Raw genomic sequence first — 17,015 nt, 5'->3', positions numbered from 1 at the left:
AACCCTTAGTTACTTAAGATTACTGGTTCTCATATGCTATTATCCATGCTTGAATGAGCCTAAAGACCAGTTCGATGACCGGACGAGGACTTGAAGAGGATAATGGCAGACTCCTCTCGTATAGATGGGACACAACTGGGGACTGTGCACAGTGAACGCCACAATACCCCATAGGTCAATCTGAAAGAGGCCTTCGGAAATTACGCTTTCAAAATTTGACTACTTGTAAGTAGCATAGTGCATAAACAGTTAGAACATCGGTGATAGCTATGACGTCTTTTTTACTTCAGCGTGTATATAATGGCACATGACAGAAATAAAAAATCTGCGATGGATAAACCGGGACAAAGATTTACGGGCGAGCAAAAAGGCAGAAATGCGATCCAATCGGATAGTCAGTATGTAAACTTGACACGAACAAGATACTTCTGTTTGACCTGAGCCACATCGTACACGATGTACTCGTTGTATATCAGCGAACCGTTTTTCACACCGGAGTCGATTGGTTCGCCGATTGGATAAACAACACCCTCGGGATTGGTGTAATGAGATTTTGGATCAGGAGTTACCGAGCCCATACCTGCAAGATTTGCAAAAAAAATCGTATGAGAACACCTCTAAGCAAGGGATTGCGACATTTCAAATAGAGTACCAATTGGAACATCAGGCGGTCTGATGCAACACATTCAGTTGAGTAAGAACATTGTTCAGCTGTAGCACCCTTTCAGTGGCTAACTGCCACGCCACCCGAGGTTACACGAGGGCTGGGATACTGTCAGGTTGCCCAAGCCTAGACAGGAGAAGTCGAGAGGCAGAGGTCGGATTCGAACCACGGACCTTCCGGTCAGTGAATTCGCGCTCCAACCACTTGGGCCATCTCTCCCACCCAGAAGAGAGACGAGAGACTCAGCTGGGTTCCCTTCCGGGTGGAACGCGAATGAGTGTCATGCATTGGAGCTTCGATCAGCATCGTAACATCGCTGATAGAACCGAAAGAGGGTCTTTTATACTTCACCATGAAAAGCTGATAGCGAAGACAGCCCCAGACTCTTCGGCGTCACGCTCCGTTTCGCTGATACATACTTCTTGGCGTAAAAAATCCGGGCTTTCACAGCTTTAAAAAAAACTGTTGAAAAATCAGTAGTGTGTTGTAGCAATCGATGGGGAATAGACTGCCGTATTATTTGGATTAGTTCGTTCCGCGTCTAAATGTGAGAACAACCCTGTCATAGACCTAAACGATTGAGGATGCACAACGGTGGTTCCGGAAAGAATATGCCCGCGGAATAAAGGGATCGTGAGCTAGAAGACGCAGTTTGCAGTGGTATTTCTGAAAGGGCTCAAGACAAGTACGACGTACAGATCGAACAACCAACATTCACAAACCTCACACAAACAACGATATGTATCAGCGACTAGTACTTGAGCTCAGAATTCATAACGGTGGCTCTATGCGGTTGTCAAATTCCGTTCTGACAGGGCGGAGAATCCTTGGAAAATATCACCACATGAGCAGTTGACGAGGTAGGTCTTCAATGCCACTTACCCATACGGCTGTGGTACTGGCTCGGCAGTGGATCTCCATTCGCGTGAGTACATTTGTCCATGTCGCCCAGAATGACCTCGCACAGAAGCATGATACCGTAAGGCTGAGATTGGTTGGTGAAACAGTAGTTGGCCGCCTTGCTTACCATGTCCGCAAAATAGATGCCTTTGCCAAACATGTAGCCGGTGACTGGAGCCTCCGGAGGTGCGATTCGCAGACCTTGGGATCTGTCAATGAACGAGCGTAGAAAGTGTGTGTGAGGGATACTACACAGTGGAATGATTGGTCGTGGATACTGGTTAGCACGTGGTACACCTGTCTTGTAAAGATTTCAACGACTTAATTGCAGAGTTCTTCAGACTTGTAGATTTGCTTCAAAGGAGCGTTTCTGGGGTTACGAAAACTGTGCGGCTTCCTCGTGGGAAGGGTGACCAACGGAAAATTCCGTTTCGTCAACAGCGAATTTATCAAATACTTAATAAGTGGTCAGGACATGCAGTATGACACGGACTACGTTGATCAGTCCTTCGTTCGGTACCTGGCCGCCGTGATACCCTAAGGAAGCAAGAGAGGTGCGATACTGCCAGGTTGCCCAAGTCTAGACAGGGGAAGTCGAGATGCAGAGGTCGGGTTCGAACCACAAACCTTCCGGCCAGTGAATTCGTGCTCTAACCGCTGAATCATCTCGCCATCTCCCTGAGCAAAGTTTTCCAATCGATGCAACCTACATAGTTCCCAAAACCAACGTAATAAGGCAGATTGTACTTCAAATGGTATAAGTTGGACTGACCAATCGCGCATAAAAAGTGACTTTTCAATGCATTTTACAATCAAGACAGTTGTAATAATAACAATAATAAATACAATAATAATAGTGCTGGAACACCATTTCGGTAGCTGACTGCAAAGCCACAGGAAGGAAACACGACCAACCTGAGCTACTGTCAGGTTGCCCAGGTCTAGACAGGAACAGTCGAGCTCCCGAGGTCGGGTTCGAACCACGGACCTTCCGGTTGGTAAGTTCGCGCTTTAATCATCGAACCTTGTCTCGAGTTCATACCAGGAATTCGGTAAATATGCCGCCTATTACAATGGTTCAACTGGCTTATAGGGGTTACGAACAAACTGGTCTCATCCTGTCACTTCAGAAGAATCAAGGATCCCCTTCGAGGAACCCACTCTTCTGAAAGATGAAAGGCAACAGGAATCTTGCGACGAAGGTATCCGATGCCAGAGATCTCGATTTATCAGCAGAACATCAGTTTTGAATGGTGCATGTCAGAAGTGAAGTTGAGAGACTTTCCTCTTCGGACAGACTGACGGTCGAACTTGGAATATAGCTGCACGGCATTCTACACTCAGCTATTCGGTTCGATCTGTATAACGTTGCACACACACAAACACACACAAGTTCAAGTGAAACACGTCTTCCCCAAGCACTGTCGACAAAAAAAAGATAATAGACCATACTACTCATGAGTAGGGGGCACACGTGAGGTTCGTAACGTATTGAGTATGAGTGTGAATCTGAGAGTCAAGCGATCGATTCTGCGACATACACCTGAGTAAAACGCCTAATGGGTTGTGTTTTTCAGCACTGACTGGCCTTGTAATTGTCAGCATAAGCAGCGGGGGAAAATGGATAACGGTAGGCAGAAAGAGACGCTTACAAAATCCCGACCCAGTTTGTGCGTCGAGAACCGTGCCAGAGAAGCTGTTTGTTGTGTTGTGCTGGTTTGTAGTTATCGAAATGAGCTTTCTCTTCGGGCCGCTCGACGTCGAAGACGGCTTCCAGCTGTAGTGAGAAGTGACGATGCGTCGCCCCATGTGTCAATCGGATGTATTCTGCGATACGTTTGTATTCTTCCTCAGACGGGTCAAGAAGCTGAAAAGGGGAGGATAAAAACATCTAATGAGTCTGATCAGGTTAATGGTGGCTACGTACGTTGCATTCATCTAGAAGTTGAGTGCAATTTGTCAGCTAGAATCCGTGTGACGACTAATCCACGAACGCAGACTGGATGTACTTGAAGTTTCACGCCTGAACAGGTGAACAGGCTGAGGCTTGAGCAATGGGACTGGTTGGCCCGACGACTCGAACGATAACCCAGTAACCATGCTGGCCAAGGACGCTGGAAACCTACTGGAAAAATCGGACTAGTTCTCGTTGGTCTGAACAGCCCTCTTCTGGCGCAATTATTCTCATGCGTTTACACAAATGGGAGAAGCACTAGACGAGAGTACCATATATATTTGTGATGTATTAGCCAAGAGGAACAATCAGAGAAACCAAGCTTCGTTCGAAACCTTCTTCGTTCTCATGATTACCACGGGTATATTGAGCCACTTCATAGGATCTTATTCACTTGGATACGATTGCATAGGGAACATGCTTGGATTCAGTCATTTTTATCTCACGAGTGGGTACTCTCTTCTATCCTAGGAATCGTATTTGGTTTCAACTCCGAAAACGTAATATGTGAGGCGAGCATGTTTCCACTGCTCCATCAACGCACACTACACGCCCATGGATTATCACGTCTGAAAGGGTGAACGTGTTCCGACTCGAATGACGACCCAGTGTAACTGTCCTGGTTGCGTGTCAGGTCGTTCGAGTCCCAAGGACGCCTGATACCACGTCGAAACCTACTTCCATGAAAACCCGAAACAAGCACAATTAGAAGGTGTTGGCGTGACCTTGACGTGAGGTCATGTGGGGCCATCAACATGTGATATCGGCACCTGCACGATTTAGTTCGTTATCAAGCCAACATGCTAATCGGACAGCTGACTGGTCAGACAGCCTTGTCAGCAGTAGATCAGGCGTGGCACGAAGACAAGGATCCGTATAAAGCACACAACATTTTCGAATGTCCCGTTGCTGATTATGCGAGAAACGGTAAAATACAAACTTTTTAAATTCTCGGTGGGCTGACTGACAAAATTCTTACTAGAATTAATAATGTTCCACTGAATCGGGTAAGTAAACACGGTCACGAGGCCAAGAAGTCCCTTTTACAAGCGTTGCTAGGTTCCTTTAGCCAAAAGACAAATCCCCATGAATTTTGAGTCGCGGATGTGTAAGTGCACGAATTCAGGTTCTAAACACATGGATATAATGGCGCACCTCCATAACAAATTGCAAACCAGGCCATTAGGTGAGCAGCGATCACGCACGCTTCAAACAGATCCACTTTATCTCAGGCCGGCGTTATCAGGTAGTAATGCCAAAATGCGACAACTGCGCTTGTGGGTGCATTACGGGTCAGAACTGGGGTGTAAAATCTTGTCCCAGAGGTTTGTTTCAACTCGACCAGTACAGGTACCTGGTTGTTATCTGAGGCCGTACTCTTAGTTTCAAAGGTCTGTTTATTCAAAATGCGATAGGGGCCAGCTAATGCGCAGTCCTATCTTGGGGTACGGAACATTGATCACGTTCATGGGAGGAAACATCACTGTCAACATGATCAGTCACCATGGGTTCGGGACGAAATCTGACGAATAGTACTCAGTAAAATACTCAATAAAATATACTGCGACATCTCAAACTAGCTGAAATTCGCCTAAGGAATATCATAACCGAGAGGTCCGATTAGCGTTCAGCTGGGTGTTTCGTTAACACCAACCCAATTTGCAAAACGGGCATATTTCCCTAACGATATGTACGGTAAACCACTCTGTTACCTTGCGTAACCTACATAGCTCACCTGGTGGTGGTTCATTCACAGCATTACAACAGTTCCCACCCAGGATGGTCGATAACACGAGCTTACGAGCTGGTGCGCGACCTCGAAAGTTAACTTTCTATCCATAGGAACGGATTCGAACTTTGATTGGTGTTTAACCAAACGCCAGCATACCATTTGAATGCGGCGCTCTTTCGACGACACACATGTCAAAGTATACGGTACAGGAAGAAACTTAAAACAAATGCTACCCGAAGGAAGCACGAGGGCTGGGATACTGTCAGGTTGCCCAAGCCTAGACAGGGGAAGTCGAGTGGCGGAGGTCGGATTTGAACCACGGACCTTCCAGTCAGTAAATTCGAGCTCTAACCACTTGGGTCATCTCGCCCCAATCTTCTGGTTACGAACTCACACACGCGCACCGAACTGAGCAAAAAACCTTTGTCAATCTGCCTACAGTGCAGCAGTGGGGTAAACACATATTGGTGGGAACATCAACCAATCAAAAAAAAAACAAATCAACCACCTACCTTCAAATTGGTTTTCAGCTGTTTGTAGTGCTGATCTAGTGGGTGTTCTCCAGACTGTTTATCTTCCTTGAGGATGTTGTAGGCCAATTCAATCTCTAACAAATCATCTAACATGTTCAATTTATCCCTTATCATCTTTGGATTGTCCAACAAAGGAGGGGCCTTCATCCCGAAATTGTGCGGGATCAGGGTGTAGAAACGAGTGGAAGCGCTTAGTAGGAAGGTCGGATCCAGAGTGACCGGGGATCCCTTCTTCTTCTTCTTGTCAAGCAAAGCGCTCAAACTTGAGAGAACACCGAAAGCCTCGTGAATCTGACGTTTGGACAACTTGCCCAGGGGCATTTTTCGAAGGTCAAGCTGTGGGGAACAATAGAGCAAGGATGGATATAACGTACCTACCTCAAATAAAGACAGTGAGACGTGAGAAGACCATGGGAGTTTGAATTGGCTTCTTTTAGTTTGGCATGCACATCGAAAGGTTCTAGAAATGTGACTGCTTGGGGCTAAACAGAACTGTTTCCAAGCTTGTTCTCGATCGTTAAGGGGTCCTGATAATCACCAAGCGAAGGCTTTACAGGTATTAATTTACACAGCAATGACTCAGGAAAGAAGCTAGGAACCATTTCGGCTACACACTACCCTTCACATTCCTAGCGAATGGCTTCGAGCGCAGTTAGAAAACAAACCACTCTCAGAAGTGGCGCAGCCGACCACAAAGTTTACTTAATTACATTAAAAGCCTAAAAGTGAAAAGATCAGAAATTGGTGGATTGATGAGGAAGCTGGAACTGGTCTACTGCAAGCACTCTAGGGTACCTACACCTACAGGCACCCAATCAGACAGTCTGGAAAGATACTGACAGAACAAACGCCACTGACATTAATCAGCCGAATGCAAGAGGGGTCACGGAGACCCCAACCTGGAAGGCGTACCGCACCAACAACACCCAAATCCTTCATGATCTCCTTCTGACACCAACAACACCCAAATCCTTCGTGATCTCCTTCTGATCAGTTGCGGTTTGCACCATTCTGAAGGAAGTACGGAGAACAATACTCATCTCAGTATTTCGGCAAGCACAGCACATGATCCGTAGTTGATGGTTTTGTGGAAGAAGCATGCTGCACAACCGTTTTCTAACAGCACAACGCAGTATCCACGGACCGCAACAGCTATCACTTAGTCAAGGGGATGGATTCTTTGGAAATTGAATAAAAATTTGACGCGACCGACATGCATAAATGCACATCGCTCTTCGGCTGAGCAGGAAGAATGAAAAAAACCACTTGTGGACATGCACCTGTCTAGTGAAACGAAGGATACCTTACCTCAAACTCTATCATTGCCTCCTTCATCGACTCAATGTCGCAGATGAATTGGATGAGAGCTTGCAAAGCTGGCGGGAGTTTCGAAGGTTTGGTCGGGACCATTTGTTGGCCTTTTTCTTCAGCCTGGAGTGAAAGATAAAAGATGTGGGGTTACGAAGACACATGAAACACGCCTGGACAAACTTGGGTGGGGAAACGCAGTGTTTTGTTTACCTCACCATAATCCAGTTCTATTTCATAGAATTTATGAGGTTTCTTTTGAAAATTGGCTCGATCCTTCCACTCATTCCCGGTTTTCTCCAAATAGAGGTCTTCAAAAGACTGACGCGCGGCAGAAGCAGTGGTGAATTTCTCCAACTTGGTGCCACCTATTGTTGTCCCAATGCGGCCCCAAGCTCGAAACACCCAGAATGAGGCTTTGGTGTCCGCTTGCAGGGCTTGTAACCTGAAAGATTGAGAACAAACACAAGCGCCATGAAACGGCCAGTCGAACTTTATTATGGCGAGTGGAAAAAAGGATGAGAGAAGCAAGAGCGAATCAACTTACCTATAGAAGGAATTCGATCCCTTCACAAGGTCGACCATACCCAACACGGCGCTCATTGGTTTTCCCATACTGTCTCGCATTACGGAAGCGCGCGATTCCAAACCAGACTCTGGGTCAACCACGGCCCCACCCTTGAATGTGCATTTAATCACGTCATCTGCATCACGAGAGTTAAACGCTGACGATGATCCCTTCGACTCAACTACATGGAGGGGTAAAAGAGATTCGATAAGGGAAAAGAACCGAAAATATTCAGAACGCCGTGTTATCGATTACGGGAAAGCAGATTCTCACAAGCAAACATACCACGCTACAGTAAAAGCACAATCACCGACCCATCGCTACTCACCCTAACAACGCACCGATGACGTCATCCAGATTGGTGATGAAACATTCGCGATCAAACTGCCCAGCTCTACGAACAAACCAACGGCTATCTAGGCTACCTGAGTAATATATAGATGCAATCAACCTGGGGGACACACAGGTTTGAGTTCGGTCAGACAGGCCGACAATGAGCAGCGAGTCCCCGTACTAGGAGAAATCGCATGGTCAGGCATTCTGGAAGTAAAGTTGTCACGTTTCGCCACGACAGAAGTGTGGCGAACCTCAGAACCTTAATATTCATGTAGGTCTCCTGCGGAGGAAAGATCAGCTGGGAGGGATCAGTCCTCAAATCTGCACATTCCACACGGTTGATCGAGACCGCCGATACGGTTGGAATGAGTCCGGTCGTTCGTTCAGCTGTAGCACCCTTTTGGTGCCCAACTACCATGAAATCAGAAGTGAGCACGAGGACTGGGATACTGCCAGGTTGCCCAAGCAGGCGAAGAAGAGAGGCAGAATTTGGGTTCGAAACATGGATCTTCCGGTCAGTAAATTCGCACACTAACCACCTTAGTCATCTCGCCCCAATGAGTCCGGTGGCGCTAGGAAGACACCTGTTGTGCGCAGTAGTATCTTCGGGTTAGTCTAACTCGCTTTGCTTTGTGTATCAGACTGTAAGATCGAGGACCCCGTATTACCAGGCTCAAAAGTTAAAACGTTCCACTCATTCGGCAAAACTCGGCTGCCCGGTCGAGATAACAGGGCCTGGATCTGGTTGTACTCTACTGGGGAAAGCCGATATGAACCTGGTATCCAGTTCGCGGTTTCCGATCACATAAATACGGTAATAATGGATGAATTAAACTGCATCAATTTGAGGATGGAGGCAATTTGATTCCGGCTATCTGGGATAACGTTTACTATATTTATCAGCTATCACGGCTCCGGGTGTCATTCAGACGAGGGGAAAAACATGTCCCACGACTAACTGTCCAGCCTGATCAAATTTGCACTTTTAAGCGATCCCCCTCTTCCTTTTGGGCGGTTTCAGTGTCCGGATTAGTAAGAATTTAGAAACCTTGAAAAAAATACCTGGTCGTTCTGGAACCGGATTAATAAGTGACGAGGACGGTATGTTCTCAAAGGTCAAACTGAGCAGCATGGTTTGCAGGGTTGACTTTGAGAGTTCAAGCGGCGTCGAATCGAAAGTGGGACTTCCAATGAGACCAACATAGCTGCGCTCACGGGCTGTTGAGGGTGTGTATCGTACATCACATACAAGGGGCGAGATGGCCCAAGTGGTTAGCGCACAAATTCACTGACCGGAAGGTCCGTGGTTCGAACCCGACCTCTGCCTCTGGACTTCCCCTGTCTAGGCTTGGGCAAACTGGCAGCATCCCAGCCCACGTGTAACCTTCGGGTGGCACGGCAGCTAGGTGCCGAATAATTATTTAATTATTGGCTACAAAGGCAATTTAATGGGGACAATTCATTCGCAAGTCGCAGATAGGACGTTAAACTATTTCACTGACGGTTAACGGTTCTAAATATTGATCATTCAGCAGATTGGCGTTCCTAAGATCGCAGTAGGATGCAGTGTTCAAGCATACCTTGACTACTAAACGGATACACCACATACCTATTGACCGGAAAGTCTGGGGTTCGAATCTAATCCCAGCACATCGACTGCCCCTTTCTGCATTTGGGAAACCTGGTTGTGTCTCGTACCTTCGGGTGCCATGGCAGCTAGGCACTGTAAACCTATTTAGGTGAAGCTCCACGTCTGCTTTCACTAGTATGGCTTACCGCCCCCCCCCCCAAAAAAAAAACAGAACAATCACGATAATGCATTTAGGTGTGGAAAGAACGTTTGTTGCAGGAGGAGTAATTTAAAGCGACGTTTCCCCAGGAGACTGTAAAATTCAACCAATCAGTATACAATACAAATAGCTGAAAACTCACCTTTTTCCAACAAGGGCTAGATAGGTGTAGAAATACGGAATAAATCAGAACCAATTGAGGGTTGATGAATTTTGTGCGGTTGCACGCGAACATCTGAGACACAGTAACATCTCTCGAAGGAAGGTTATCAAGGGGAACGAGTTCTTCAGGACTGTCCTTAGGATGGTACCTAATTTATCCTACAACGAAGGGAGTTTTTGATAGAATACTAGAACAGCTTACATGCCTCCTAACAGTCCAACCTTGACCTTGACCAGTCTGTAACCACTCATGGTAACCCTCACACGTGACATGGACTTGTGAAACTTTGCGGATCTGTGACTGGTTGACTGGGTATCACACGGGGATCTATTGACCTGGGATTGAAACGTCTGTGTGCAAAACTCATTACGCCCCCAAATCGACTTTTCAAACCTCATCAGTGGGGGCAGATTTTGCACACCAGAAACCGGTCATGATGACTAGCGTGGGCTGTTCATAGAAGCCATCGATTGCAGTTAAAAGATGTACACTAGTATTCATCCTCATGGCTATAGACAGCAACATCGCTGTTGACGCTGATGTTTGACTGTCGTCGTACAACCACAAAGTTTGTTTGATTAGACTCAAATCCCTAAAGGGAAGTAGTGAAAAACGGAGGGACTTAGCGCTGGCCCATCACAAGCATTCTGAGGTGCCCGCACCCCCAAGCGCAAAATCAGACGACCTGGAAAGAAAGTGACAACACGAAAGCCACTGACATCGATCAGTGGCCATTTCTTGACCCGTCTTCAGCCGAGTCCCGGGATGGGTCATAAGGACTCCAGCCTGGAAGCCCAACGGCACCAACAACACCCTTCCGCCAAGCTCTACGTTGTCCAGAGAGCGAGAGCGAGAATGCAACAGTCTCAAGCTAGTTATTGGAGGGACACTGTTTGAACTTGGTCCAATGCTGACCCACGTGGTCTGGCTTTGGTTCAAGGCTGTGACGCGCTGCATATTGCGGGGGCGTTGTCTGACCTTGATCAACGCTGACTCGCGCTGTCTGGGTTTATACAAGGCTGTGACGCGCCGCTTATTGAGGGAGCGTTGACTTCCTGGCCAGCATCTAGCGGAGCTGAGAGTCTCAGTAGATTCCGGGCACTCAGTGGTTGCTTTCAGGAATCTGGCTTCCCTGATAATCTACCTTATGAGGTGATGCTGATGAGTTTTGTGGACGATAAAACTGACCCTCATATGGAGTAGGCTTTGCCTGGCGGGAATGTAAAGGGGCTATGTATTGAGTCAGTAAGATCAGTGTCTTACTGTCGTGCTACATACTCGTGAAGTTTTCCTCTCTCTCAAGACCGTTCCTTACGTGTGGCCCCCGTTTCCATACAGATTGCCTGAATAGGTGTCTGGAAGTGTGGACACGTCGGAATGGCTGTAGTTGGGTTGCGCTAGGTCCCTTCCCCGTCCACCTTCAATCTCTTCCTCACCTTTCAACTAAGTTATGGTTGTACGACAGCGAAGCACCAGTATTGAACACTTATGTCATGCTGTCGATGATGATGGCCCCTGTTCAGAGACCCCGTTTTGGGTGATATGACCGACAGCCATGAGACTATGTCGAAGAGGCAGACTGTCGCCAATCTGTAGAAGCATACGTACAATATACAAGCACACATTTCAGTTCCAACCTAAACCACCAGACAAGACGAGTATACAGCTGCGTCAGTTCAAAACCGAAAAAAATAGCTGCGATACCATACCTTTACTGTCCAATCCGAGATGGTGTGCTTTTCCAGGACGGTAGTCAGTTGTGAGATGGACAACTTCACAGGGGATTTGCTCAAGCTGGCCAAAACCTTTTGATCAACGATTCGTAATCCCAAAGATTTTGCTCGCGCTTTGTCCTTCTTGTCCATGTTCTCCAGACCCATTGGGCTACTTACTACGATCACACCACTTCCAAGCTGCAGGGGGGGGGGGGGGACAAATGAGTCAAAAAAAAAACAGATCAGTGAATAGGGAGAACGCTTACATGGCCGTTCGATCGCTCCTTGTCAGAGCCGAAAGGCCGGAGTACGGGATTGGACTGGCGGTACCAGTGCTTGCAGACCGGAAGTCAGGAAGTCACAGCATCCTGGATGACTGGTCTCCATCCGGAAGACGACTGGATAGTCGCTAGCAGTTAGTAAATTGCAAACCTGTGAACGAGAGTTTCCTCAAACAATGTCGTTCTTCTTAGGACTGAAAACCCGGCTACAAAGCGTACGTGGCTCTTCAAAGAAGCTTGGGCGAAAACCCATATGGTCAGCATCACCATCATCGTCAAAGACAGCAACATCAGTGCTGCCACTGATGCCTCACTGCCCAGCTGGTGCTGTGGATTTTACCTCACCTTATCTTAATCATGAAACCCTGGGAAATGTCACATTGCAATTGCTTTGCACTGGCTTTTGAAGACACTATCTCACCATTTTGGTAAACTAGATAACACATTGCAATGAGATAATGGTTAGTCGGTTGACGAAATGCACCCATTTGCATACCGATCGAGTTTTGGCTGGAACCAGCTAAATCTTTCGGTCAGGATGTCTTTTTTACGGAAATTAGGGGACTGTGCCTGTCTGATGAGCCCCGAGAAGGGTAGAACCAGTCGTGGGGTGTCAAAGAGTTTTCAGCAACCCTATAAGTAGTGCATTACAAGTCAGTTGACTTGTCCGGAAGGGATTTTCAATCAGCTTCATCAGAGAAACCCTACTATGATCATCTAGAAACACGAGAGAAAAATAAAAACCAAGCGGCCCCAGTAACCAGAACTATAACGCGAAGACAACTAAGGAACCCCATGATTATAAGCCCGCACTCAGCAACTGGTCACGTTCTCTGTGCTTCGCTGGTGAACAGCACCAGATGTCAGCGAATATACACTCATTTGCAAACTAATTTGATTCTTTCGACAGACTCACCTGGAACCCAGCTGAATCTCTCGTTTATGATGTTCTCAGGCAACTGAATGTGCTGCACCAGGCCACCCCATGTTTCAGTCGCTACGATATTTGAAATATCGCGATACATGTACATCTTTGTAATGTACTACTCATAAGGTTGCTGAAAATCCATCGATGGATTTTTAGCAACTTCATGAGTAGTACATCACAAAGCACCAGATGTCCCCTATTCGCTCAGCTTCTCCAATTCCGGAAAACGTAGCGGAGTCAAAGATTGTGTTTCCACAACAACGGAAACGCTACTACACGAAAAACATTTCACACGAAAACAAGGAAAAGTGAACCGGTTGGACAAGAAAGCGTTGAGTGGCATAGGGATTGCCTACGGTCTAACACAACGGAAATTTGCGTGTTGGCGGCGTGGGAGAGCAGGTAGCGCAACCAATTGATAGCAGCGAACACTGATCACACATAGATAGGCTGCTCACCAAACCGATTTACGTGATAAAGTCACATTAGGACGGCAAACTGTCCAAAACTGAACCAGAATCTGGTGCTCACCTTTTCCGTAACAAAAGCACCCAAAGCTTTGCACTCGTCCACCAGCGCAGCTTTGGACTTGCCGTCATCATGTGGACCATCGGTGACAAACACGGTATGAGTAGACAAGGCCCCCACTGGAGGTGGGGCGGAATCTTTGGCGAACAATCGCTTTCGCTTTACGTATTTGTAGTTTTTCCTGTGTAGGAAAGGGAATGGTGTTGAAACAGTAGATGAGGCGCCGGACAAATTAGCCAATGTTTCAAGAAAATGCTCAAAAAGCTTACTGACCAATGAGTCTGGGAAACTCAGAACCTATCACGAATGGTAACCATATCGAGGAAATTTGAGGGGAATCTTGTCGACCGGATGGAAATGTCGGTTGGAAGTTACAGGCAGCCATTGTTGTGGTTGATTGGACGATAATCTCTTTCTGTAACAAACACGTTTGGTGCGTGAGATTCTTTTTGCAGTGAGGGTCCTCCCAAGTATCAAACAAATTACGGTCAGTCCACCAGAATGGAAAATCCGACTGCCACTGGTTTCCTAAATTTGGTGACCTACACTTTCCAATCAGTCGGTGAAACAAAGACAGCCAAACCCTCTGTCCTTTCTAATTACTTGTCAAGTGGTTAGAGCGCGAATTTACTGACCGGAAGGTGCGTGGTGCGAACCCCCAACTTCTGTTTCTCGACTTCCCCTGTCTAGACTTGGGCAACCTGACAGTATCCCATCCCTCGTGCTTCCTTCGGGTGGCATGGCAGCTAGGCACCGAAAGGGTGCTGTAGCTGAATGATCATTTTTCTCCTTGTTCCAACGGAAACCGGGCAGACTATTTAGCGGACATTTGGTGTTCTTCGAAGAAACTCCGGCGATAGCAACATTTGTTTGGCTCCTGAAGGAATAAAAAACTTCAACAGACGAGGTGCCCAAAATCTTTCATGTCTACGCTGTAACACGTTTGTAGAATGCCTTTGACTATGGGACTAGGAACATTGCACGACTGAGCGGAATATAGGAAACCAATAAGAACTCAACCAATACGAAATCAGACCAACCAATAAGAAGTCGATAAGTAATTTATCGCCCATGATATGCAGTGATTTTTCTTGGACTGGCGAAATTTAGCCGAATAGATGCCGAGCACAAGAGTCGACACAACGCTGGGCATTACAAAATTAGACAAGAATAATAAAACAAATAGAGAAGGACCTGAGAAGCCTTTCGGTCAGCAGCTCGCGGCTTAGCCTCTGTGGGATCATTGTACACAAGGAAACACTCACGAGGTTGCCGGCAACTGTTCGACAGCCCAAAATCGGTTTCGCTAGTCTTGAGGTTCGTCAGGTTATTTTCTACTCGAACCGACTCAGTGGTTGGAGCGTGAATTTACTGACAGGAAGGTTCGTCGTCCGACCTCTGCATCTCGACTTCTTCTTTCTAGGCTTGGACATCCTGGCAGTATCCCAGCCCTCGTGCTTTCCTCGGGTGGCACCGAAGTGGATAGAATTTGACAAATATACTTATTTGCATATCAGGAGACCCAACTGAATTCCTAGTTTATGATCTTCGTCAGCTAAATGTGCATAGTTAGGAGGTCAAAATTCAGCCGAATGAATATGTCACAGAGGTTGACAAGAACTTGCCCATACGGTGGATAAAGATTGTCTTCTCGGCACGTGAGGAGACCAATCCGAAGTAGGCATCAAACAGCACGGAGATGGTGGTTGGTTTTCAACGGTAGGGGCGAGAAAACTGACTTTGATGAGATACTACTCAAATGTTACGGGTGCCACGTGGAAAAACCGTAGTTTATACCGTTTCGGACGGTTGAAAGAGGAAGAGTTACCCAAAAGATGGGTAGCATCCAACCTCACTACTTGCGGATGGCACACTTATTTTACTTCAGGGCAGGTGAACTTGAGAACGGTCAGAACAGGATGAACAATTTCGTATACGAGGAAATGGCATGCCACCCAAAGATTGCACGAGAGCTGAGATACTGCCAGGTGCTCAAGCCTACTTCAGGGCAGGTGAACTTGAGAACGGTCAGAACAGGATGAACAATTTCGTATACGAGGAAATGGCATGCCACCCAAAGATTGCACGAGAGCTGAGATACTGCCAGGTTGCTCAAGCCTAGACGGTAGAAGTCAAGAGGCACGATTCGGGTTCGAACCACGAACCTTCCGGTCAGTAAACTTGCGCTCTAACCACTTGGACCATCTCGCCCAAGATTCGAGAAAATGCGTACCTACCATATCAACGTGACGAACAGAGCACAGCGAGCCGACAAACATTGACTTATGCAACAAGGCATGCACACAAAAAAGCGACCATCAATCAGACTTGGAAACCCACAGAAATTCCACGTCGAAATATTCCTTTGGAACCAAGAATGGTTTGCGTTCGGGATCACGTGTCGTGTACAAGCACTTTGCCCACTCGGTTGCCATAGCGCTACACTTGTACTGGCCGTTAGAATAGTGCAACGGCCCGTTTTTGCAGCTGGGACAATCAACTAATGCACCGAACACCATCGCGTCCGAGACGGCTTCGAGTAGATTGGACAAACCAGAGGGCACGTGTTGTCCGTTGTATTCTAACAGGCCAATCAATGCGTCTTTTGACACCTCACGTTCCAGATTGCCTCGCAGCTTCCAAAGTCGATTGCTTTGGAGACGAAGAGCATTCTGCGCGGGGTGGGGGGTTAACACAACAAGAAGGCGGTAAGAACGAACCATTTGGATAACGGATATATCATCATCGTCATAATCATCAACAGCATGACATCAGTGTTCAACACCGATNAAGTGGGCGGTTTACGTCTAAAGTAACTATCATGGGGAACCCGAGACGAGACTGTCGGTGACTCTGCACCACTCCCTGGAATACCGGATAACCAGAACCATTTGACGTCAATGAACTGTTTGGGCCATCGTCTCCAACGCGTGCATCTCATTGCCTCATCCTATTGACCCTTGGTGAAAGCAGGTGCAACAACTGGAACCCGTCTACTTTCGGCACACGGTTGTGAGTGGAAATCGTAGCTTTACACTAATTGAAGGTATTGCGAAAGAAACAAAGTGCAACAAGAGGAAGGGAATACGGCTTCAGAGGCAAAACAACCGATGGAGATCCACACATCTCACAAATTAAGCAGAGAAAAACCGAAACGATGCGAAGACATAAACAAGGTCAACTGGTAACAGAAAGATACTCTGGAAAAACGGAAAAATGGATGTGTGTGGGACCATAACATATCTGTTGATCCTAATCAATATGTTACTGAGTTGTGTGGCGACTCTGTTAACTGTTACTCAACAGTTTATCCACACTAATGCCACAAAAGTCCTAAGGAATGAAAAAAAGATATTTTGGCGAAATAACACGGGTTTAGCTGTTCCGTGTATGCTCCGATCAGTCGCTTACATACACTCGCTTGAACAGACCAACCACGTGGAACGGTTTGTGGGACGCGATCACATCTATCGGACACGACAGTATACGATAGACACAACGCCATCGTGCATGAGGGAGGGGTGAGAATGATAATGAAATATAATAATAATCGTTCAGCTGTAGCACCCTTTCCGTGCCTAGCTGCCATGCAACCCGAAGCAGGGATGCGGGCTG

General features: G+C 46.9%; 1 protein-coding gene across 1 annotated transcript in view; it reads right to left on the bottom strand.

The window, feature by feature from the left end:
- Positions 1-267: 267 nt before the first annotated feature.
- T265_10490 (hypothetical protein) overlaps positions 268-17,015 on the bottom strand; it is a gene marked incomplete at both ends in the record, with an annotated part of 38,152 nt that continues 21,404 nt past the window's right edge. The window contains 11 exons of the mRNA XM_009176872.1: positions 268-580; positions 1,547-1,773; positions 3,217-3,431; positions 5,763-6,119; positions 7,092-7,214; positions 7,305-7,536; positions 7,639-7,840; positions 10,668-11,088; positions 11,658-11,861; positions 13,404-13,581; positions 15,741-16,072. Of these exons, the coding sequence (XP_009175136.1) occupies positions 396-580; positions 1,547-1,773; positions 3,217-3,431; positions 5,763-6,119; positions 7,092-7,214; positions 7,305-7,536; positions 7,639-7,840; positions 10,668-11,088; positions 11,658-11,861; positions 13,404-13,581; positions 15,741-16,072 (2,676 nt within the window). The remainder of the gene's footprint in view (positions 581-1,546; positions 1,774-3,216; positions 3,432-5,762; positions 6,120-7,091; positions 7,215-7,304; positions 7,537-7,638; positions 7,841-10,667; positions 11,089-11,657; positions 11,862-13,403; positions 13,582-15,740; positions 16,073-17,015) is intronic.

Source organism: Opisthorchis viverrini (genome assembly GCF_000715545.1).
Source record: "Opisthorchis viverrini unplaced genomic scaffold opera_v5_372, whole genome shotgun sequence".
In the NCBI taxonomy this organism is placed as follows: Eukaryota; Metazoa; Platyhelminthes; class Trematoda; order Opisthorchiida; family Opisthorchiidae; genus Opisthorchis; species Opisthorchis viverrini.
This window is presented reverse-complemented; position numbering and strand designations above follow the sequence as displayed.